Raw genomic sequence first — 24,599 nt, forward strand, 5'->3', positions numbered from 1 at the left:
AAAACTTTATAGATGGTTTTAAAATAGTAACTTCTCATTTGCTACAGATAATTATAGTGAGGGATTACCCAGCATCACACCATATGCAGCTGATAGGATAGTTATCAGAGTGCATTGTAGAGCTGGCCTAGAAGCTAGATAATGTAATTAGTGTGTTCTTGAAATGGAGTGTTAAAATGGAAACATTTAAATTGGCAAAACTATTATATTGGGCTCATGTTATTAATCTTCAAGAAGGATGGCAAAGGGATTTAATGAGTTTTAAATGTGAGACTAAGATTGATGACTCTTCTTCTTTCTAATACTCAATGCAGAGAAGCATGCAAACCATGGTTGGTGTGTGAAAATACCATGCAAAGTTCAGGTGGCAATTTTTTATTTTTTATTTTAAAAATACAGCTTTTGCAGATGATTAACTTTTTGTCTTTTTTGCAGCATATTTTAATAGTTATTTTTCTTTTAAAAACCCATGAAACCCTGTATTCTGGCCATTTAGGAATACTAGTTCTTGGCTTCTCTTATTACTGATTATTGAAACTACCCAATTGTTTCTTGACAATGAGGCGACTGATAAAGCTTGCAAATTATGGGCTCATGCAGTGAGCTTTAACCTAATTCCAATTCTCATTTTCATTTAGAGTTGGACACTCCTACCCAAAAACTATTACTCTGTTTGTAATTTGTAATAAGACATTTTGAACCAAAGTCCTGTTTTTGCACCTGCATAGTAAGTCTTTGTTCAACAGATCAGGTCAGCAACCTTTACTCTGCCTTAGAAACTCTCCTTTCTTCATAATAAATTAAAGCATGTTGAGGTTTCTCAAATTTATTTATTTAGATAAGCATTTATATGCCACAATGATACATAGGGATTCCTATTGCCTGGTGTCCAAATTTACCAATCAAAGTTCTGACTCATTTACCAATCGCAGTTCTGACTTCACTCATTGGCTAAAAAAACTCTTGACAGGCAACATCAGTGAGGCTGGCTCATTTCTCTCTCTCTCTCTCTCTCTCTCTCTCTCTCTCTCTCTCTCTCTCTCTCACACACACACACACACACACACACACACACTTAGAATGATACCTGCACATTTTGCTTCATAACTTTCTTATGCTAGAGACCCACTAAAAAAACCCAACAACCCCTTAGAGACTGATGCCCTTTCTGGCTAGGGGCCTGGCATATCAGAACCCCTCTGTACCCACCTTTTGGCAACTCTAAAGGAGAAGGGGGATGTGTGTGATGGGAAGCAAATGCATGTGTATCTGTACTTATTAACGTGTTTCTGATTGTGTGTACTTGTTAGCGTAGTTGTGTGACTGTATACTTGTGTGAGAACTTTTGTGCACATGTGTTTTGCAAGAAATTGAGGTTAGGAACATGTTTGTGAATTAATGAGGTGAAAGAGAGAAGTAAATGGGAGGTGAAATTAGCAGGGAGGTAATGAATGAAGGCAGGAGGAGTGTGTGACATCATCACATTTCAAAACATGCTTATTTTCAACCTTTTCTTAAAAGAGATCTGGAAGGGGTTTGAGGTAATCTTCTAATCTAAGGTCCTCAGCAAGATCTTAGCAAATGACTACATATATATTTACTGTAAGACGTAGTAACATACATTTTAGTCTTCTGCCTCAATATTAGTTAAAAGGAATTGGTCCTAGCTAAATAGTTTAGGGATTTTTGAAGATACAGCATTGCTCTTTGCAGCTGGTCACCCTGATGACATTTATATCAGAATTGGTACTGGTGTTGGTTTTACTGTGTAAGAATATTGGTGGGTATCTTTTTCCTTTTCACCAAATGTATCTAGTTGAATGGAAAATAGCTGTATAATCCTTGTTGACAACCTGTAAATTTCTAGCAAGGGCTGATTCAATGTTTATTTTCTCCCAATATATTCTCACCAGTAATAATCTCTAAAATCTAGGTGACCAATGAGAGCTTCTGTATTTACCTGCTCAGTCACTTAGCTTTAGATTCTGGGGAGACAGAAATATCTTTGCTAATGAGTCAGCCAGAACCGATGTGACAAATCACATTTATATTTGGATTAATTCCTATTAGTGCATTGCATGATATCATGAAATAGATGGCTGCTTTTGATAACCACACACACACATTTGTATACTCCCCCCCCCACAATCTCAAAGCTACTCAATATCATTGGATTACAAGGTTTTAAATGACAGTATGGGTGGTGACAAAATGCAAAGAAATAGAGTACTTTTAATAGTTTGTGGAAGAGGGGATCCCAGCACATGGATCTTTTACTTCACTCCTTCATGACAGGCTCCACCTGTCAAAATAACTGTGCAGAAACCTCATCCTCCCTTCCGTCAAAGGACAATCGCGTATTCCACATTGAAAAATCACTATATCCAGAAATAGGTTTCTTGCAGAGAAACAGTATTTGATAAGGAGGCACATCTGCCAAACCTCAGTTGCTAAAACCTTAGAGCTGACTGAAACCAATCAAGTGTCAAAATAATCCATCTTTGGTATACAGAGTTCACCTTTAAATCTTTGTGATCATGAGGTCAGTTCTATGAAATAAAACAAAAACCTGTTAGCAGTGGGAGGTTTTAAACACTTCCATGCTTCCAGTGAAAAACTGAAGACTGATTTAATATTACTGCGTAGAGGTATCTTCCAATTATAGTAACTACTTATCTTTATTGTTTCAACTGAGGAGTAATTAATGTTCTTAATTCCTCAAGATCTATATTTTTAATACAGTTCTTTTAAACCTTATTGATCTTGATTGTTTCATATTCCCCAATTCTTTGAGCTCTAGTAAATCTCAGATGCAGCCTTTCCTAAGATCTTTTCACTTGTGAAGAGAAAATATTGGAGAATTACAATGTTTTTGAAATATCTTTTTAGTCAAAAACAATATATGTTGAGGCAACTGAATGTTCTTCAGGTATCTTCTTTAATGTATTTTTAATCTCCTGTTGGAAACCGCCCTGAGTGGCTGGGGAAACCCAGCCAGATGTGCGGGGTATAAGTAATAAATTATTATTATTATTATTATTATTATTATTATTATTATTATCCAGACTGACACTGTTTTTCCCCAGTTGCCACTAACCATCCATGTCCTTATAGTTTCCCAAGTTATCTCCCCCTTTCCAACACGCTTAAAACACACACACACACACACACACACACACACACAAACAGCCTTGCTTTTATTTTACTGGCTATAACAAAAATTATAAAACTGTTCCCTCTAGCTCACACCCTGGCAAGTTCGTGTGATCTGCATTTCCCTGCTCTAGGAGCATTGACCAACCCTCAGTACCCATTACCAAGCAGCTTTAGCTGTAAACAAGCCTAGGGATGTGGTTGTCCCCTCTATGTGAAGCAGCACAGTAGTGTTCCTATAACAATATTATGGGATTCTTTTTTCATTTACCTGCACTAAAAGCTGCTATGAATGACTTTCATTCTACTTGCAGAATCAGAGCTAAGCCAAAGCAATGAGCAGTTTATAAATATTGAGTCTTTATCAGTAATAATTCCTGCTCAGACATAATGGGTATAATATGCAGCCAATCTGAAGCCGCACCTTGGTTTCCAAATGTTTTGGAAGTTGAACGGACTTCCAGAATGGATTCCGTTCGACTTCTGAGGTACGACTATACAAGAAAACAAAGTGACAGAGCAACATGTGGCTTTGCAGGATTACTGACCCAGCTTGTTTCACTTTAACAATGCAGTTGGACTCAGAGAGAGATACGTAAAATCACTGTGATTCACCTTGTTATTTGACCCCAGCACAGACTGGTTGCACACCTGTAGTGTTAATTTTTCAGTACCATAAGCTTATGGTTTCTAACCAAAGGAAATGACAAATCTGCAGCAACAGTGTCAACAAAACATTACAGAACATAGTACAGTGGTACCTCGGGTTAAGAACTTAATTCGTTCTGGAGGTCCGTTCTTTACCTGAAACTGTTCTTAACCTGAGGTACCGCTTTAGCTAATGGGGCCTCCCACTGCCGCGGCACCATTTCTGTTCTCATCCTGAAGCAAAGTTCTTAACCCGAGGTACTATTTCTGGGTTAGCGGAGTCTGTAACCTGAAGCGTCTTTAACCTGAAGTGTCTATAACCAGAGGTACCACTGTACAAGGGTGGGGGGAAGCATTTTGACAAGATGCTTTCTAGAGTTGGTTATCACCCAGTTCCATACATCTCAATGCAGGAAAAGCTCAATTGTCATGGCAGCAATTTTTAAAATATACTTTAAAACTTTGCACACTCTAATCGTGCCTGAATTGTTGGCCACCTGTACAAAGAAGGGCTGCTGTAGTGTTAACTAGTCCTGGGTATGCTCTGTTTCTTAAGTAGTTGAGAAGTGCTTTGCCAGATCAAACCAGAGTCCACTTTTCAAGATGCTTGAATTCATAGACCATTCAAAAGAAACAGATCAACACTCCATTGGTGGACCAAGGTCATCATCCTACCCATACCTGCTTAGCTAGCTAGAGCACTGCCTCCCTTTTACCTTCCTTGCTTCTTTTGATCTATAGAGCCACAAACAGTTTGGATTCTGCTTGCTCTGCAATTTATTATATTACATTCATCATATATTTTATTTTACTCTTCCTCGAAGGATCCCAAGCCAATGTATATAGGACTAACTCATTTACCCCTTGTAAGAGAAAATATAGCTGAGTCCTCCATTTGCCACTTCATTTGTAGCTGAGATGTTGGGCAATTTAAGGAGGGGGAGCTTATAAGGCCAAAGGGCTCATTTGCAATAGGCAGTATTCCTATTTCAAACTGGGAAAACTTAGTTGGCTACAACCTAGCAATAAAAAAGTGACTGATGTGATGCCATTTTAAGAAAATGCTTGGACTATCTGCAGGTCCAAATGGAGAAAGTGTAGTGAACTTAGAACAAGTGTGCCATATATGGTGGGAATGTAATACAGTTCAGCAGCCTTTATGGAAATAAGTCTCTTCAGTGCTATTTTTCTAGGAAAAGAGGTGATGGAGCTCACCATGGACACTTCCCTTGTTCTCTTAGAATGGCAATGGAGAAGGTGTTGGAACTGAGTTCCTGTGAGGTCTCCCTGAAAACAAGCCCTGAGTCTCATCCCACACCAAACAGCCCAGTGTACAGCAAAACTTGCTTTATTGTCTATTTTTCATGAAAAACAAAAAGATTAGTATGAAGAATTGATGGCATTCTTTACTCATAGCAGCAAAGTAATTGATTGCTCAAAACTGGGGGGGAGGGGGGAATCTGCACCAGCATTCGAAACTCCCATTGTTCTAGTCTGGACAATCTACATCTATCCCCATGGAGGCAAAAAGTATGGACAGTATGGTGGAAAAGCTTACTAAACACTGAAAGCTCTGAGCAGTGCTCTTAGCCTTGCCCCCACCCCACCCCCCAAAAATTCATTCTTCTCTTTGTTGTTACTAAGGATGGGTGAATCTGTCAATTTTGGTTTCTTATAAAACAAAACAAAACCATAACTTGGAAGCACAGATAGAGACAAACAACAATGGTTAGTATATACTCTATAAACAGAGCAGAAATACATGGTTGTGGGTTGTATTGCTCCCTTAATCAAAGTATTTAATATGCTGTAGATACACTGGAACCAATATGCAAGGATCAATCAGGAATGCAGTATCAATGCCCCTGGTATTGACAAAAGTGATGCAAATTTGCTTTTGTCTGACATGAGCTAGTTATATTATAAAATAGCCTCAGCAGTGTCTATAGAGGGTTGCTAGTTTTGGTCTAAGCAGTTGTATTTATAATGCTTATTTTGGACATTATGCATTTTAAATACAGCACGCCATCCCATGTTTATAGATGAATTAGGTGGATGGCAGGGCGGACCTTTGAAGTTAGAGCTTTAATGGTTTCTGCAAAATACCACACACTGCTCGATGTGTAAAATGCATTTTCTCTTTACAACACAGGCCTGATAAATGTTGGCTTGGACCTGTCATTGTGTTCTGAACAAGTCTTTTCATTAAGTGGTTATTCATATAAGTGGACTGTACTAAATCTAAAAAAGATTAAGCTGCAATTGCAGTGACAGATGTGGATCCATCAGTCCATTTTTATAAAGATCAGAGTGCAGCCCATGGAGGAGCTGTTAGGAAGGCAGGCATGAGCAGAAAAGTAGGAGGCTCACGGAGATGCTGAGATGGAATCCTAAAGAGGCAGAAAGTAATGCTGTAAAGCCAGTTCAGAAAAATACTTCTCTAACATTTTTGAAGAATGCGTGGGAAAGGGACTATTGCACATCTGAACTCATGAATCCAGATTTTGATGTCACCGATGTTTCCCAAGATTTATTGTGATGAATTAGGTCACTTAACCATCACCCTCTGGTCAACCCATTTTCTTACACTAATCTATAACCAGCTAGAGGCATAAATTGTTAAAATAATAATAATAATAATAATAATAATAATAATAATAATAATAATAATACAGACACTGTCTGAGTTGTGAATACTGTATAGGCTAAATAGGTCAACTTAAATAATGAGGGTTTTTTAGACTGAATATTTATTTGGGAAGATAACATGCCTTTATTCAATGTAAAGGTAAAGGGACCCCTGACCATTAGGTCCAGTCGCGGATGACTCTGGGGTTGCGCGCTCATCTTGCTGTATAGGCCAAGGGAGCTGGCGTTTGTCCGCAGACAGCTTCCTGGTCATGTGGCCAGCATGACTAAGCCGCTTCTGGCGAACCAGAGCAGCACACGGAAATGCTGTATACCTTCCTGCCGGAGTGGTACCTATTTATCTACTTGCACTTTGACGTGCTTTCGAACTGCTAGGTTGGCAGGAGCAGGGAGTGAGCAATGGGAGCTCACCCCATCGTGGGGATTCGAACCGCCGACTTTCTGATCAGCAAGCCCTAGGCTCTGAGGTTTAACCCACAGTGCCACCCGTGTCCCCTTTATTCAATGTAAATGTATGATAAATTACAATAACACCACTCCTGGTATCTGGCCCATGCCTATGGCCCAATATGAAGGGTTTCTGCTCCAGCACAGATATGAATGGGTGAAGTATTTTTTTTTTTAATCCTGACATAAAATTCAATAACAATATGCAAATAATTTAAGATTTACCTTGATGAATCATAGAACTATTGCTTTATTATGTGAAATGCCCAGAATTAAAATGTGCTATATATACACTATTACAGTATTTGCTATGTAGAATCGCCATATTTGAATTGAAATGCTATATAAATATTTGAATTACCAACTGATGTGTTAATTGAGCAAGTAGTTTGTTTGTTTTTAACTGCTAAGATGCCCAACCCTACCAATTTCGTTTTTCTTTTACAGTCCTCTTGGGGTGGGGGGGTTGCTCATTCCCAAATCCTGTTTCATCATTACTGAGTTTTGTACATAGGGCTGTGCAATAAATTGTCATATCGTTGAATTAATGTTCTTTTCTCTACTGTATTGAGTTGTGACATGAAAATATAACATGTTGTGCTCTGGTAAGACAACTGGGGCTCTGCAACAGACTAGTACAATGCAAAATGCTTCTGTTCATGGTTCCAACCACTCCATTCCTTGTCCCCCCCCCCATTGTGGTGTGAGTTTGTGTTTGTTTATGGGGTTGGGGAGGGCTCGACCCATTTGTTGTGTCTAAACCAAGATACCTTGAAATCTTACATTTCTCCATTGATTTCTATGGGTACTTCTCACCTTCTGTATATGAGGGAATTGAAAAGGGATGCACAGAAACCTATAGTGTCAAAAACCTCATGAGAAACGACATAATCTGTTCATGCTAAGAAAAAAATATGCAGGAATAGATGTTTTACAAATAAATTAATGACAAAGAAAGATAAATTAAGCAGCAAGACAATGGAAGGCTCATTTATTCAGCACTACTGTGCAACCCCCATGACTTACTTAACAATTTAGCTATGTTGATTTTCCTGATGAATCACTGTACATAGCTACAAGACATTAACATCACCATAATTAAAAAGTGCACTTCTTTAACTATGTCAGAAAGTCACTTGAGTATACTCCCTATTGTCACATTTTGTTTGTAATTTACAAGACAGTTTTGCAGTGCCAAAACACAGGCTAGAATTAAATATAATGCCGTCAGTATAGATTTAGACAGAAAAACATTTTTTAGTACTCACATTAACTGTTGGTGATGAAGACTTATGATAGCTTCACCTGATGCGCTCGGTTGTGTGAAAGCAACAGCAGTTAATTTAATATGCCTAATAAGGTACACATTAAGCACATTGAAGTTGATGTGCTGGTTACACATTCATAGTTTTTGGCAATTCTTTATATATTAGGTGTTCCTCACCATTTTGATTTCCTTCAGATTATTATAATGGTCAAATTAATTAACTAGATGGGATTTCATAGCAATACTGCAGTTGAATTTATCAAGCATGTTCAGCCACCATGTGTACTTTTCTTGCTATTTTGCCTCATATGTGACTGTTAGATGGTATACACACCATACATTTAAAGCACATTTAAGTACATGACTTCCGCCCCAAAGAATCATGGGAACTATAGCTTGCTCCTCATACGGAGCTATAATTCCCAGCACCCTTACATTTTGTTTTCTAACGCAGACAAAGCTGTGCTGAATTCAGACAGAAGTGTCTGCAGTTCAGTGAAAAGTATGTTTTTTGCTAAATGTTAGGATTATAACTCAAACCACTCTCCAAGTGTAGCTCAGACAAATATGTCTCTAGTAGGCAAAACAGCAAAGACCTCTACGGCACTCGCAGCTACTGCACAAGTTTCTAATGAGGGGAGAGATTACTACTGAACAGGAATATTGAAGGTTCAAGAAAAACATTTTAGATCATTCAGGGAGGCATTTTATTCAAGATTATCAGATCAAATCCCTGTAAGAAACATGGTGTGAGGGACCATTTAAAAATAATAGGATTTACTTTCTTTCAAGGATGCTTGAAAGGTTAAAACCAATGGGCAGATCATGGCAGGTAGAGCACATTAACTTTCTATCCATGATGACCTTGAGGGAGCACAAACGGATGCCAAATAAAAAGAAAATACTCCGCTTATTGATTAATAACAAACTTTAGCTGTGATCAATATTTATATCCCTCACTCAACAGCTGGCTCAGATCTCTTTCCTTATTGGGATTCATTAGAAATCCCGTTGAGTGATAAAAATACATTGAGTTTGAAATAAGAGTACCAGGAGTCTTAAATGCTACAGTAAGTAATTTGAGTGGTCTCTTTCGTGGTGATTACTGATTCTGATGTGCAAGATTATTGGGATGGCTCCCCAGTGAATACCCTAGGTAAATCCCTGTGGATTTTAATGATGAAACAAAATGTTACCATTCTGTCTGAATGAACCAGGAGTTGTATTCTGAAAGCTTATACCTTCGTTTTTATCACAGTAGAAGAACAGCGAATGGTTTTACAGTGGACGCTCGGGTTGTGAACGCGATCCATGTGGGAGGCACGTTCGCAACCTGCAGCGTCCGTAATCCACAGCGCTGTGCCTGCACACACGCGTGTTGTGTTTCGGTGCTTCTGCACATGCGCAAAGTGCAATTTAGTGTTTCTGTGCATGCACAAGCGCCGAAACCCGCTTGTGTACGGAATGTAACCCGTTCTGGTACTTTTGGGTTTGGCGCGGTGTGGAACCTGAAGACGTGCAACCTGAAGCGGCTGTAACCCAAGGTATGACTGTAATTTGGAGGACTCAAGTTTTAGACTAAGAAGTGATTCCAGGCACCTGCTTCCCAACCAGTAGTTCCCATATGGGCCTGGGAATGAAACAAGAATGAACTCTCCAAAGAGCTACCTGTTACCACAATGTGTTGGAAATATCAATACCCTTTGGCTATCCCATTGGCCATTGTCAATCCCTGCAAAGAGGTTAGGGGTGAATTGGGCGACATTCAGCTAACTTTTACTCAGAGTAGACGTAATTAATTTCAGTGGGTCTCCTCTGTGTAAAATGCGGTTGAACACCACACACGATTGTTAGTTTTTGGCTCCCACCACCACACACAAACACTATTCTCACACTGTACCAAAAGCTGGTGTTTGTGCTCATCTTTTATGAACATATGTCTGATTATTTGTGGCAAGTAACCATCACTTTCAAGCAAACCTGCATGTCCCTGTTCTTCAGAGATAGAGCCATGTGTTCAGTTGCCATAGCACTGCTCTGGGATTAAGTAGCAGCAATTTGGGGCACCGGGATCTCACACATTTTTGGGTGCCATGTTCTTGCATGACAGCATGCCCCCCAAAGAAAACAGAGTGTCCCAGACAGTTGATGGGTATGTGCCACATAACCCGCTGGGTTATGCGGACCCCCTCTGGTCCACGGACTATCAGTTAAGAGCCACTGTTCTACACCAATACCAGGTCACACAGCATATTCTTCTGAATCCCTTCTTTCAGGGAGAGAAACAGTTTCTCAAACAGCAGGTCCCTGTTTCATATGGCAAGCCTCTTTGGAAACTGACCAGTTGAAAAAAAGAAAACAGACTGTGATAAGGCATGTAGTTCTGTTGTTCAAAAGGGAGGGGGACTCAAAAGTCCCACTGGGCGCTCTCGAGTCCTTGGGCATGCTTAAAGTAGCTCTTTGGATCCCAGCCCACAGGTAATATAATATAATACCGCTTTAGCAAAGCATTGAAAAGGCATTCTTACTGTGCCATAAAATCCAGCACAGAACAGTGAACATGGTTGAAGGTTGTTTAGGCACAGATAATTGACCTAAACGTTTTTGCAGCTCAGACTGTTGTGAAACAGAACATGCACTACAAACATTTTATTACTAATTTCTAGCAAGCTCTGGCTTGAATTAATTATTGATTTTTCTTACTAGTGGAAACACGTTTACATGGCAAGGCGGGGTGGTGAGAAAGAACTTATCTGGCACCTTATTCATGCCTGTTACAGTTCTAATTTACGATTACTGTGTTATTAGTACATGATCATGATTATGCCAAAGCTGATTGTGCTTATTGTATCTCTTTCACAAGCAGTCGCAATGGAGGCTCTTATGAAATCACAGGTGTTGAAGCAAAGCCACTACCTTCAGTTTCCCAAATGCAACAATGATGTGGTGTACCGAGGGGAATAGCAGCAGGATTAGAACCCATGCATCTCACTCCAGAAAGCAACAGCCTAACCACACAGTCTTAGTAACCCTCCTTTGCTGCTGCTTCTTCTTCTTCTTCTTCTTCTTCTTCTTCTTCTTCTTCTTCTTCTTCTTCCTCCTCCTCCTCCTCCCTTGCCCATAGCAGATGTTCAGCTGCAGTACCAATTATCAAGATTTGATAATATAATAAATAACATTACACCACACAAGACAGAAGGGGGAAAGCCATAGCTCAGGAATAAAGGATGCACTTTGCATGCAAAAGGTTCCAGGTTCAATCACCTGCATCTCCAAGATATTCATCAGAAAACCTGGAGAGTTGCTGTCTGTGCAGACAGTCCTGAGGTCTTTGAACCAATGGGCTTGCAAAACATAACAAAGCTTCCTAGGCGGGCACTGTATATACATAGATATTTTAACTTTCATACAAGACAACTACTTGAGGCAATAATATAGTTAACCTTGAAAGTTCAGATTGCTAGCACCCTCTTTCTCCACGACATGTTCTGCCTTGCTTCTCCATATTATGCAGCTTGTCTGGCTGTAATAGAGCTGCCTGTACATCTGTTTTGCAATCCTTACTCGGTTCCAGACAGTGTGATTCATCTTTTATTTGGGTTACCTGAATACGAGCTATCATGTAAGGTGGGTATGTTAATGGCAGGTGGCAAAATTTGGTGTACTATACATTCCTGTTCATAAGACTAATGTGCATCAAGTTATGGATAAACCACTCCATAGCAGTGATTCCCAAACTGTGTTGTGGGGCACACAAGCTTGCTGTGGGAGGAGCTGAAGTGAGCCTTGGAAAATTAAGTTATCATACTGGATACACACACCACGTTGTGCCCACAGAGCAGGGAGATCCTGCAAGCATTGATACAGCCTGTGCTACAACTGGCAGATCCAGGGGAATTCCAGGAGCTTCACTACTGCTCAGAAAGCCCTGAGTCATAATTGACTGGGTGAAGGGGAGACAAGATTCTAGGAGACAGTATTAATTGGACTATCATAAAATTTCAAGGGCAATGCTTGCCTGTCTGCTTATTCTGGGAACTGACGAAGAAAATGTATAAATGTAAAGTGTGCCTTCGGTTTTGGGCCAGAAAAAAAAGCTGGGCTCCAAGACTTAAAGGTGAAACAATATATCGTTTTTCTACATCATATTATATACTGTAGTGGACTCAGCTATACAGCTGCAAATAAAACGTTTTAAGTGTGTTGTACAATGCATTATAACATTTGTGACACTAGGTGGCGATGGTGAGCTATGGCAAATTATATTTTTGAAAACTTTTTTTAAAAGCATTTTCACAACGTTTTTTATATGTGTGTAGATTCCACCAAGGTCTCTTTTGCTTTGTTATGCACATCCCAGTTCTTTGAGCTGTGCAAGAAGTTCCACGGTCAGCACTTACCCAGCACTGGTTCTCCTTCGAAGAAGTAATGACTGAAAACTTAATGTGTTTCTGTAATATAATAATATTTTAAATGTCCTCCAACAGCAGTGCTCCTTTCCGCATCAGATGCCCAGAGAGAGGCACTCCTACATCCCCGGATGCTATTAGCTTACAAAGTTCAAAGCTCAGCATGGTTCCCTCTGCCACTTTCTACATCTCCCTCCCCCCACATGTCATATTTTCAAAAATACGTGCCTCTGCCTCTTTAGCACACTGCAGAGTGGTCTTTGTATCAATCTTCTAACAATTTGGGGTGGGGATCCCCTGACTACGCAGGGCTATTAGCATTCTTTTGACTCTGGCCAGGTAGTGTTCAAAGGCAGGGATGGGGCACCTTTTTCAAACCATGGGCCACATTTCCTTTTGGGCAGCCTTCTGGGAGCCACAAGCTGGTGTTGGGTAGCACCTGGGATAAAAGTGGGCAGAGCAACAAACGTGATTCTCACCCCCCACCCCTTTGTTCAGTAGGTGTCAGGGGCTAGCAGGCCACTGGCAAGTGTGTACCGGGGGGGGCAGACTCAGGGAGGGGGCGGGCAGTGATTTGTGAGGGCCTGTGCCAGCCTGACAGAGGCCCAAACCATAATTATCATGGCTTGTGCACATGTACTTCATGTCCTTTCTACAGGAGAATAGAATGGTGGCCCATAACTTTAAGAAATGCAGTATTCCACCTTTATATGCAGCAGAAAGCAGTGGGGACTGGGATTTTGATTGGGATGTCAGGAAGCTAGAAGGTGCTGTGGCTGTTGGCTACTCAGGGCCACAGAATTTATTTCAGACATTTGGATAAGGGTAGACGAAGTGCGACAAAATGAAAACTAGCTTTTAATATAATATAGGAAGAAGTGTCTAGGAGCTATATTTAAGCATTATAGAGGAAGGTTTGGGAAATATTGGAGTCCTAGATACATTAAGCGTTTTGTTATTGTTGAAGTTTTACTGAAGAATTCCGAATTCCAGGAGCCCCTTGTTTGGCACATTTCTTTCACTCAAGTGAATCATATCATAATAGGCAATGTTTGTGGTGTTGTTGGCCCTGTGAGGGAGGGTTTGTGTATTTGTCAACATGGAGGCAAATATAGAGCTCTTTCTTGTGGCGCCTGACCTTCACGAGCAGGGAAACTTTACTATGATGAAATAGGTAATCTCTCAAAAACAAAATTCCAGGAGAGGATTGGAACTGGGGATTAAACATCAGAACAAATATTCTGTGTTATGGCAGTTAAAAGCCATCCAGAGAAGTTATTTGGATAGATTGAGGACAGACAGCTGGAAAGTCATAGCTGGATTCACAAGGATAAAAAACTTTATTGACTGTTCTGAGGCAGCTGCATGTTACTTTTTCAGACCTAGTTTTTATACTTTATCTAAGGCCTCATCCGAGGATTAAAAGATAGAAATGTCACATTTCAGAGGGATTTCCTGTTGTTGTTAAATCGTTTGTTTATCATAATTTTATTATATATTTATGCACATATTATTGCAATACTAATCTTCACCGAGGAAGTTATTGCACTCAGGGGATTCAGGATAATTGTTTTTAATTACTCATCAAATATTTTAAAATGCAAGAGATACTGTCATGCTTTTTTTTTTTTTTTTTTTTTTGCTGCTGATGCTTAGGAATAGTTTGTGTCAGTTATTACTCTCTTTTTCTTTTTCTTTCCAGATATTGCTCAATAGTAGGGCAATGTCTGAGGGCCAAACTACGCTTGAGACTAAACAAGTTAACAGGGTCTGGGTTTTTCATTTTTGTTAGGTGGGTAGGATTTTCATTGGCTCTGCAGCACATATTGAGGATAGGTTTAATCCTTCTCCCTTGCAGCCGTGATTGTTGTTGTTCAGTCGTTCAGTCGTGTCCGACTCTTCGTGACCCCATGGACCAGAGCACGCCAGGCACCCCTATCCTTCACTGCCTCTCGCAGTTTGGCCAAACTCATGTTAGTAGCTTCGTGATACCAGTGCAGCCGTGATACCAGTGGAAAAACCCCTAACCTTTTGCTGCTATTAAGATGTAGAAAGAAAGCTCCCAAAGGCATCAAGACGGGTCTATATGTAATATCTAACTTTTCCTGTTGATTTCCAGTCAGAATGCTCCACTCTGTTCTTCTGTCGCCCAGGGACACTGCAAGCCACTTAACTCCCAGTTCTCTTGCCAGCCTCGCCTCCATTCCCAGCACGCTCTCTGGCACTCCCAGAGCCCACCCTTAGCCCATCCTCTCAGGATGAATCTGCCACTCAGTCTGGTTCTGAGCCTCAGCTGTTGCCTCCTCTGTCGCCTAGGTCACAGATAACTCCGGTCCAGTGATCCTGAATAATTTCCCATTTGCTAACTCACTCCCAATGACAATCTTGCTTGGGACATAGAAGTTGGGCTTCCCTTGATTCCATATAATGGGACCCAAGAGAGCATGTTGCTATTTGGATCAATGTCTTAGCTTGCTTAGCCATACATAGCACCCACCACGCCTTTGAACTCTATTTTGCCTCTGTACTGATTTGAGCATTGAGGTTTCGGGCAGAAACTGTACTCCAAGTTCAAGTTCCTCGTCCTTTGGTGAGAGCCAGGACACAGACAACCCGAGTTCTTGCTTAGTCTGATGATGGGCTCCTATTCTCCTTTATTATGGTTCTTTGTGTTAAAACCATACTTGTACAGTGAATGCCTTCGTGAAAGTCCACCTTCCCAGTCCATTCCTATTATGCAAAAAGGACACATGGGCACCCTGTGTGCTAGTATTCATTTGTAACAAAGACAATTTATTTTTCATTATAGCAAAAGAGAGCATTCAAATATTCCTAATGTTTTTGACAGCTGGGTACTACTGACCCTTCTACTGTATGTTCTGAGAAATAGTTTTCTATTTCTCTCTTTGCTGAATTTTGGTTCTGGTACAGTCTTTCTTAATATTAATACAGTGGCTTGGATCATAACTTCCTTCTGTGAACGAAGCAGACTTTTTCACCTTCTCAGTAGAAAGCATCGCCCCCTGGAAATCTGTTTCAGAGAATTGGGGGACTTTTGGAAATGGTTTCAGTATGGTGCAGAATAATGCCGATGGAGGGAGGAATGGTGCGTAATCTCTCATCTGAATGAAGGTTCAACATAGGGTCCTTGCCAGTTGGTTTCAAAATGAAAACAGCGTCAAGTGTGAGCGATGTACTACTCGGTTTCAAACTCATATAGTTAAAAATAGATTCTCCAAGACTTTTCTGAGTTCTAACACATATTTTGTATGGTTTTTGTTTCGTTTCACTGCAGTTCAACTGAAGAACAGTTTCACTGGCAAACACAAGGTAAATTATAATTTTGTAGAATGCTGTGTTGAACTTTTCTTTCTCAGAGGGTCGCTATTTTCAGGTGCTTTGCCTGAACTGTGCTTTTGTTATGGAAATACTGCAGCCAAACTGCAAATATTTTATAATTGGGATAATGTTATACTTCTCCCAGACAGTATTTCCATAATCTTATAGAAACAGTATAAATTATTGCCGAACAAGTATGTCAGTTAACAACTTGGTATGTTTCCCTCTTCCCAGAACATCAGTTATTCACAGAACCCTCTGAGTCATAAATCAAACCAAGCAGGAAGTTATCAATTGTTTACTTCCCAACACCCACCCTGAACAGATTTTCGTAAATCAAGCAGGAAGTGATTTGTTAAAATTAAATTATTAAAAATATAGGAAAAAATGACAAAGCAACTTTATACACATAATAAACTAGCAATAAGGAAGATTAACATCATAAAATAAAATAAAAAAGATATACGAGTTTATCCATGAAGGTTACTGGCAACCTTCCTCAGCCTGGTGTCCTCTATATCTTTTGGACTACAATACCCATCAGACCCAGGTAGCATGGCGAACGGTGTGGGATTATGGGAGTTGTAGTCCAAAACATCTGGAAGGCATCAGTTTAGGAAGTCTGTGTCCCCCAATGACAATAAACTGAACTACAGATCAGTATGACCTTCTCCCAGTCTGTTGATTCTTCTTACGAACTTGTTCACCTATTTAGGCCACAATACTTACCGGTATATTCTGTTTTATGGCACTGAGAAACTTTCAGAGCTGTTGCTTATAGTTACCAAGGCACAGTTGGCGTCAATGGCACCCCAAAGATGCCAACTTTTTGTTAATTCAAAAATTTAGTCCCCCCCCCCAAAAAAAAACTATTAGACCGTTCCCTGGCCCATTCCTATAACAGAAAAGACTGCAAATTAAGGATTCAGTATTTTCAATATGATTTTAAATTTGGAATGTACAGTCTCCCTAACTGACCAGAATTGTTTCTTTGTTTATATTTATTTATTTATTGGAGGAGCAATCCTATAACAAGATCCACCACGATTAGCGGTTTAGGATCCTGCAGATCTCTGGCTGAGCGAAGAGGTCCCTGACACAACCATAACATAAAAATTGGCTTGACTTCCTCATCCTTGGTGGAGCCAGAGATATGGTAGCCTATCTCCCCCACCCTGGCTCAGCTGAGACCCAGCTGGCTGAGTGACAAGCACTGGGTGTCAAACACCACACCGGAAGAACTCATTTATTGCCCAGCTGTTATATGTGAAAAAGTATATACTATATGCTAAAGTGCAATTTGAAAAAAAGAGAGAGAGAAAAGATCATCATTTAGTTATTGCCTCTTGAAAAAGCACATATTGAAATAAATGGGAGAGCAAAATATTATGACACGTAACATTCCCAGAGGAATGTTGGTCACCATCCAAGACGTAGACATTATTGGCATTAAATTTGCCTCTTCAGTAAAAAGGTAAAGGTAAAGGACCTCTGAATGGTTAAGTCCAGTCAAAGGTGACTATGGGGTTGCAGCACTCATCTCGTTTTGAGGCCAAGGGAGCCGGCGTTTGTCCACAGACAGCTTTCTGGGTCATGTGGCCAGCATGACTTAACTGCTTCTGGCACAATGGGACACCTTGACAGAAGGCAGAGCACACGGAAAAACCGTTTACCTTCCTGCCACAGCAGTACCTATTTATCTACTTGCACTGCATGCTTTCAAGCTGCTAGGTTGGCAGGCACTGGTACAGAGCAACGGGAGCTCACCCCGTTGTGGGGTTTCGAACCACCAACCTTCTGATAAGCAAGCCCAAGAGGCTCAGTGGTTTTGACCACAGTGTCACCTGCGTCCCATTAGCCTCTTCAGTACTGGATTGTGGTCAGCATTGTAAGGATCATTGCAAACTAGCACTACAAATACCCAATAGCTTTTGCTTAATAACCCTACCTTCACTTTTCCCTGTATTTTAGATTATTTAAATGTTTAAAACAATCTTTTGTTACAGACGGTCAGAAGGATATAGAAGATGAGCTCACAACAGGTCTTGAACTTGTTGACTCCTGTATTAGATCTCTGCAAGAGTCTGGAATACTTGACCCACAGGACTATTCAACTACCGAAAGTAAGTTTCTAAAGAATGTTCCTTTCTTTGTGTCCTACCCTAAATTAAAACCCAGTCTGCACAGAAGATGATATGCTTTTAGGATGAAAGGATACTGGGCCATTATGATGTTCTTATTTTATCTTTCATTTCTGAAAAACGGCAGTATTCAGTGAGCAATTGCCTTTCTCCTACCCTACTCTATGTACGTGTGTGTGGATAACAATCTCCAAGCTGTTTTAGGGCTGCTTTCACAATACAGATGAAAACAGCATGGGGTTATTTTATGCGCAGGTAGCCTTTGGTAGAAATGTGGAGAGATGGGGAAAATATGTAATGTTTACTAACATCAAACATTTAGGAACCAGCTTCTGGTTTTTTAAAAAAATATTTAGATGCTTGACATTTTGCCTGCCTCAGAAAGTGAATTGGGCTTTCAGTATACCCTATATAGGGCTTCTAAACCTTTCTATCCCCAGGGCCCACATGAGATGTCTGAGGCCTACCAGTCACAAAAGTGAGATATGGGGTAGAGCTATTCACAAAATGGGGCAGTGTGAGGAAGCAGACTTTGGCATAATCACTGGGTGATTACGGACGTCATTTTCTATCTAATATCTAATTCATATCTGGAAGTTGCATAATTATTTGCCACAACATTTTACTTAAGATCAGGGATCTGTAGCTGAGCTTTCCTCAAGCTAAATAGAGACATTTGTAACTCACAAAATAGATTAAGATATTCTGGTTTTCCACAGAAGTAATACTTTTTGTTTAAACATGGGGGGTGGGATTCTACATGTAAAGAATTGTCTTTGTATTTTTAATTGTAAGTTCAGGTATGTGTGGAATGTATATGTATAACTTAAAATGAAAATATATGTGTATGGCTTACATTTGACTTATAAAATGCAATTTAAAATATATTACTAACTCTTGAGATGATTACAGGTAGGTAGCCGTGTTGGTCTGCCATAGTCAAAACAAAATAAAAAATTCCTTGCAGTAGCACCTTAGAGACCAACTAAGTTTGTTCTTGGTATGAGCTTTCGTGTGCATGCACACTTCTTCAGATACTTCTTCAGATATCTTGAGATGATGTTTCTTAACTACAATTACTGCTCCATCGTAACTTACTTGAGGTTGATGTTGGTGTGCCAGATTTCATCCATGTTCTTCCATTGCCCATGGTTTTTCCAAACATTATCACTCAAATTAGTGGCTGGGAGGAGAAGTATTGTGTATTTTCAACTCACCTGTTCAGCACAGAACTTTCCCCTTTATGCAGCAGGCTGTTGTGGTACAACTACTGCAGTAAAACCTTCAATTAGAAAGGAGAATTTTGCATATTATTGGGTGCACATATTTGTGCAATACATGTGTCAGCTGATACACACCTTCTCGCTGAATGCAAACATTTCATTTTTATGTATATACAGAAACCCACCTATTAAGTAGCTCTTAAAATGTTGGGTTCCCCCCCCCCCGCCGCCAATAAATTTAAAGTTTGAGGAATCTTATGGATAACAAAGGACTTCCTCTGGCTATTTGCATACACATGGTGAACTGATGATACAGGAAACAAGTTCTGGGGTCCAGCTCTTTCAAACTCTGCTTTAAAGTAAGAATTAAAGCCATCTTATGGGAATAAGTGATTCTCTAAAGCGATAGTTATTATAACAGATGCCTAGCATATTTGATTTTAATGAAAGGAATCAGCATATGTACAATACGAAACTTTATTAAGCCATTTCAACTCGCCTCTCCGTTTAATAGAGTGCTTTCAGCAATTCCCCAGTGAATACACTCCAAAAACCATCTCTATTGTAGAATCTCTAACAAAGCAGATGTTTGCGTCTGAAAAAGCATTTGGTCTTGATTTTTATTATGTTTTTCTTCTACCTGTCGCTTCCTCTGAACGAATTAAAAAGGCTACACAACAAAAGGCCCACATCTGCATCGTTAGATGTGTAAAAAGCCAATTCAGTCCATGTTCTCTCATTTTTTAAAAATAACCACCTGTCAGATGGTTGAAAGGGTAGAATAAGATTAAATCTGGCATCTTTTGAGCTAGCAGTCTGTTAATCAGTGAGAGTTATTTCCTTCTCATAATCCAGCAAAGGTTTCAGGGTAACCTTGTGCTGTTGATCTTGACAGACTGCTCCATGGGGATTGCTTAACACATATAATGCTCTAATTAAAGTCACATGGAATATGTCTGAGGCATTCGTTCGCCTTTGTGCATTAGTTCTTCTCTTTTGTTTTCTAAATCTTGATTACAGCATTTCATGAGGGAGACAGAGAGAAATGTTTGGGTTCAGCCACAGTCTTTGTCTAGAAGCCCTTCCAGGCTGGTTATGGTTTCCAGCGATAGCAGGAAGGCACTCTGCAGAAGCTCCAAGACACTATTGTTGTCCTTGCTTTTATCATCATTTCATGCAGCTGAAATTGCTCCCTGAGCTAAGCACTGGTGTCCCTTGACACAAACTGTGCAGATACGCAAAATTCATTGTTGTCCAGTGGGTGCATTCCATGCCAACTTTTAAACGGCTGCTGAAAACTTTTTTTTATTCCACCAGGCCTCTGCAGGCAATTAAGGGTACACCCCCCCAGTCTGTTCATTTTTGTTTTTATTTTGTTTTTGCTTTTAACTTGTTTTAAACTTTCTACTATTTTACTGTGTGGTTTTTATGTTTTTAGATTGTTATAAAATGCTGTTCCATACAGTGGTGTGTGTGTGTGAGAGAGAGAGAGAGAACAAAGACCACTTCGAATTATCTGAACAATACACTTATCATCTATCTGGATTCCTTGGGCACAATTAAGTTTTAAGTTTGTTAGACTGACATTCTGTTTGAGTCGCAGAAACGTTCTTGGTAGCTTCCCACGAGCAAAACATGGTGCCCCAAAATGCGTGTTTGGGGGCAATACAATCTCACACGAGAGCTGTGTCCGGCCATGATCACAAGAGCATGACCCCTCAAAACAGGATGCTCCAGACAGCTGATGGATATGTGCCATGGACTCCCTGGGTAGGTTATGCGGACTCCCTGGGTAGGTTATGCGGACCCCCTGGGGTCCACCGACCACCAGTTGGGAACCATGGATTTAGAGCATTCCTAAAGCTAAAACTGGGGGAATTTTATATAAATCTGGTTAAAGGGATATTCAGATATATTTATCCCTCCCTGGGATTGCCCTTGAGAGAGATCAGAAGCAGATCTTTTATCTTACACAGTCTGTTCTACCTCTCCCCATCACCATTCCTTCAGGGAAGAGCAAATGCCCAGACTCAGAGATCCCATGTTTGAGTCAATAGGAGGCAATCACCAACAACAAAATGGGGGAGCAGGGCATCACCAACCTTCTGTAAGTGTACGGATAATGTCTTCAGAAGATTTTCAAGTAACTCATAAGTGGCATGGCAGAAAAGAGTGGAGGGAATGGCAGGCAGCAGTAACAATAAATCATTCTTGAAGCTTTGCTTTAGTGAACCAGCTCTGGAAGGGTTCCTGACAGGTGAATCATACAAGATGACTGCTCTAAACATCCTCCATGGTCTGTTTTCTTTAAAGAGACTACTTAGTAGATTGCAAACAGGGGGTTTTAAATAGTATAGCTCAGTCTCACACAGAGCTCCTGTAAAACTTGCCATACAATACTTGCTTTTTGTCCCTATCTCTGGAATAAGCACAGGAAGTGCTCACATAGACAGAAAAGCCTCAGATGTGTTTGTGTGCCCTTGGGGTGTGGTGAGGAAGGAGAAGGGGCATGATTGGCCCAATATGGTGAACCATTATAAATGGTTTATCCTGAATGTGCTGATCTGGGCTCTTTTGCTCCTCCTCACTGTTGTGTGGAGAAAATAAACCACACTTAACTGGAGATTGTGTTTTTGTTTTTGTTTTCCAAAACATGATCAGTAAATCAAGAACAAACTTTGTTATAGTTAGGAATGAGACAAATGATGGTCCCTGGTTGGGACATAATTCTATGCCAGTGATGGTGATTTGCTTCCTCCATCTAGTAAGAGGGAGGAGCAAAGGGGGCAAGCTCACAGTAAACTATTCATACACACACACACACACACACACACACACACATATGGACCACTTGGATTTGTAATGTCCACTAATGTTTTAACTAAATCAGTGTTTGTTTAAGTTTTAACACTTACTTTCCATTCCCTCCCTTTTATGGTAAACAATCTCCCATTATCCCCCAACGTTCCCTACAAGAATGCCTGCCGTGTTACTTAAAAGAGGGGGAAAGAAATGACATACATATTAGTTTTTAAGGCACTGCTTGGAATTTGGGATACTATACGCAATGTGCATATGAAGTTTATCTTCATCTTTTGATATATCTTCCCATTTTTCAGATCAGTTTTTCAGCAAGAGTCCATCCATTTTCCAGGACATCAGCACGATGCATTTCGCTTTAAAGGGAGCTTGCAATAAGAGTCATTGGTTATACTTTAGCATGTCCCATATCATTTTCTTTGTATGCTGCATTTCGACAGATAAAAACCATGCTCAAGGCAGCTTACAACATGAAAATGTTACACAATACAAAAACACACACAGCAAACCTAGTCATAAACAACAAATGAAACACTAAAAAGTACACAACCAAATCGAATAATTTCCACATAAATCGTAGCAAAGATACAAAATTAAGATACCAAAACAAGCCTGACCCAAGCAATACCCCAGCAGTAAAACAGCTCTGTTGAAAAGCAGCTCCCTGGGCAGATTGTATTTGTGGGCCTTCTTCCACTGTCTTTCTTTTTCTTCCTCTATGCCTTTCTGCCGCTATCAATCCCCCCCCCCCACAATCATTTAAAAGAACAGAAATATTTGCACGAACATATATAATGAAATATAAATATACATATTGAAATGCAATGAAACATATAGCACGCACGCACACACACACAGGAGGAACCATGTACCAGTCAAGTAAATAACAGGGAGTGTGTTCAGATATGCTACAAGCTTCAGCAGATTATTGTGTAATTAGGCTTAGTAAATCTAAAAGTAATTACTGCATAAGAAGCAGTGTAATTTAGAGGACCAAATTAATCGTGCATTTATCTGGTAATGATATGGTATCATGTAAATAACCTGACATTACATTGTCATTACTATCTGAGTAAAAAGCCTGGCTTTTTTATATTTTTTAAAAAAGGAACAGAAAAGAAAGAAAGGATAAACCTTACCATAATCAAGATAAAAATAATAATATCTACAATGGGGAAAAGAAGAAAATAGGGGAAATTAATTCTGGGGTACTGAGCTTCACTCCTCAGACGAAGTTAACAGTTGAACCCATTTCCTCAAGGGCAGAATAAAAGGAGGAGGTGGTTAATAAGAACTCTAATAAATAATAATGCTTGGCATTTCTATAGCACCTTAGAGGGTTCTAATATTTTCATGAACATTATCTCAGTAACAGTTAGCTTAATTCATGTTTGGATTCTCAGATTCTAGATGGGCTAAGGGTAATATGGCATGCCCCATAGCATCTGATGAGTTCACGGCATAGACAACATTTGAATCAAGGACTTTGTAGTCCACTTCTGAGCCTCAATGATACACTAGTTCTTGAGATCTCATTCAGAATGTTGTGGTTTGGTGGTCCAGCAAAGAATGTGGCATGATTTTCCATGCTAACAGAATTTGTGGCAATTAAGATGAAGGATTATATCAGGGGTCAGCAACCTTTTTCAGCCGTGGGCCGATCCCTCAGACCATGTGGTGGGCCGGACTATATTTTGGAGGGGGGGGGAATGAACGAATTCCTATGCCCCACAAATAACCCAGAGATGCATTTTAAATAAAAGGGCACATTCTACTCAGGGCCGTCTCGTCATAGGGGCTGGGTGGCAAAGCCCCGCGCCGCTCCAGCACCAAGCCCCTCACCCCACGCTTGCCCAACCCCCCTCCTGAGGGGCGGCCAGCACGGGAGGGAGGGAGGCGGGCGGAGAGGCGGCACGCCAGGGGCGCCGAGGGATCGTTGCGCCACAGCGACCGATCCCTTTAAGACGGCCCTGATTCTACTCATGTAAAAACACCAGGCAGGCCCCGCAAATAACACAGAGATGCATTTGAAATAAAAGGAAACATTCTACTCATGTAAAAACACGCTGATTCCCGGACCGTCCGCAGGCCGGATTGAGAAGGCGATTGGGTCAGATCTGGCCCCCGGGCCTTAGGTTGCCTACTGCTGGATTAAGTCATACGAAAAGACTTGCTGGATCAAACTGAATGTTCATATAGCCCACCCAGCACTCCATCTCTGACACTGGTTCGTTGGTCATTGATTACGGGAGTTGCAGTTCAAAATATCTAGACTGAGAAAGGCTGGCATGGAAGGTCAGCTACTGGGTTTACAAAACTAGATCAAGAAAAGTAAAATGCAAAGTGGGAATGTGTGTAAACTGCTGTGTGAATGCAGCCATAGTGTGCATTTTCCTATCCTCATTCCACATCATTGGGGTGTGATGGTGTCAGAAAAGAGGGGAAAGCAGAATGCAAACAAATGAAAATGTGGAATAGAGCAGGAGGGAGAACTTGGTACTGG

The 24,599-nt window shown here is 40.4% G+C and overlaps 1 protein-coding gene across 1 annotated transcript in view; it reads left to right on the forward strand.

Annotated features, from left to right (window-relative positions):
• CTNND2 (catenin delta 2) overlaps nt 1-24,599 on the forward strand; it is a 481,608-nt gene that overhangs the window by 210,787 nt on the left and 246,222 nt on the right. Inside the window, 2 exon segments of the mRNA XM_033154385.1 lie at nt 15,869-15,903; nt 17,919-18,035. Of these exon segments, the coding sequence (XP_033010276.1) occupies nt 15,869-15,903; nt 17,919-18,035 (152 nt within the window).

This window comes from Lacerta agilis, chromosome 7 (assembly GCF_009819535.1).
Source record: "Lacerta agilis isolate rLacAgi1 chromosome 7, rLacAgi1.pri, whole genome shotgun sequence".
NCBI lineage: Eukaryota > Metazoa > Chordata > Lepidosauria > Squamata > Lacertidae > Lacerta > Lacerta agilis.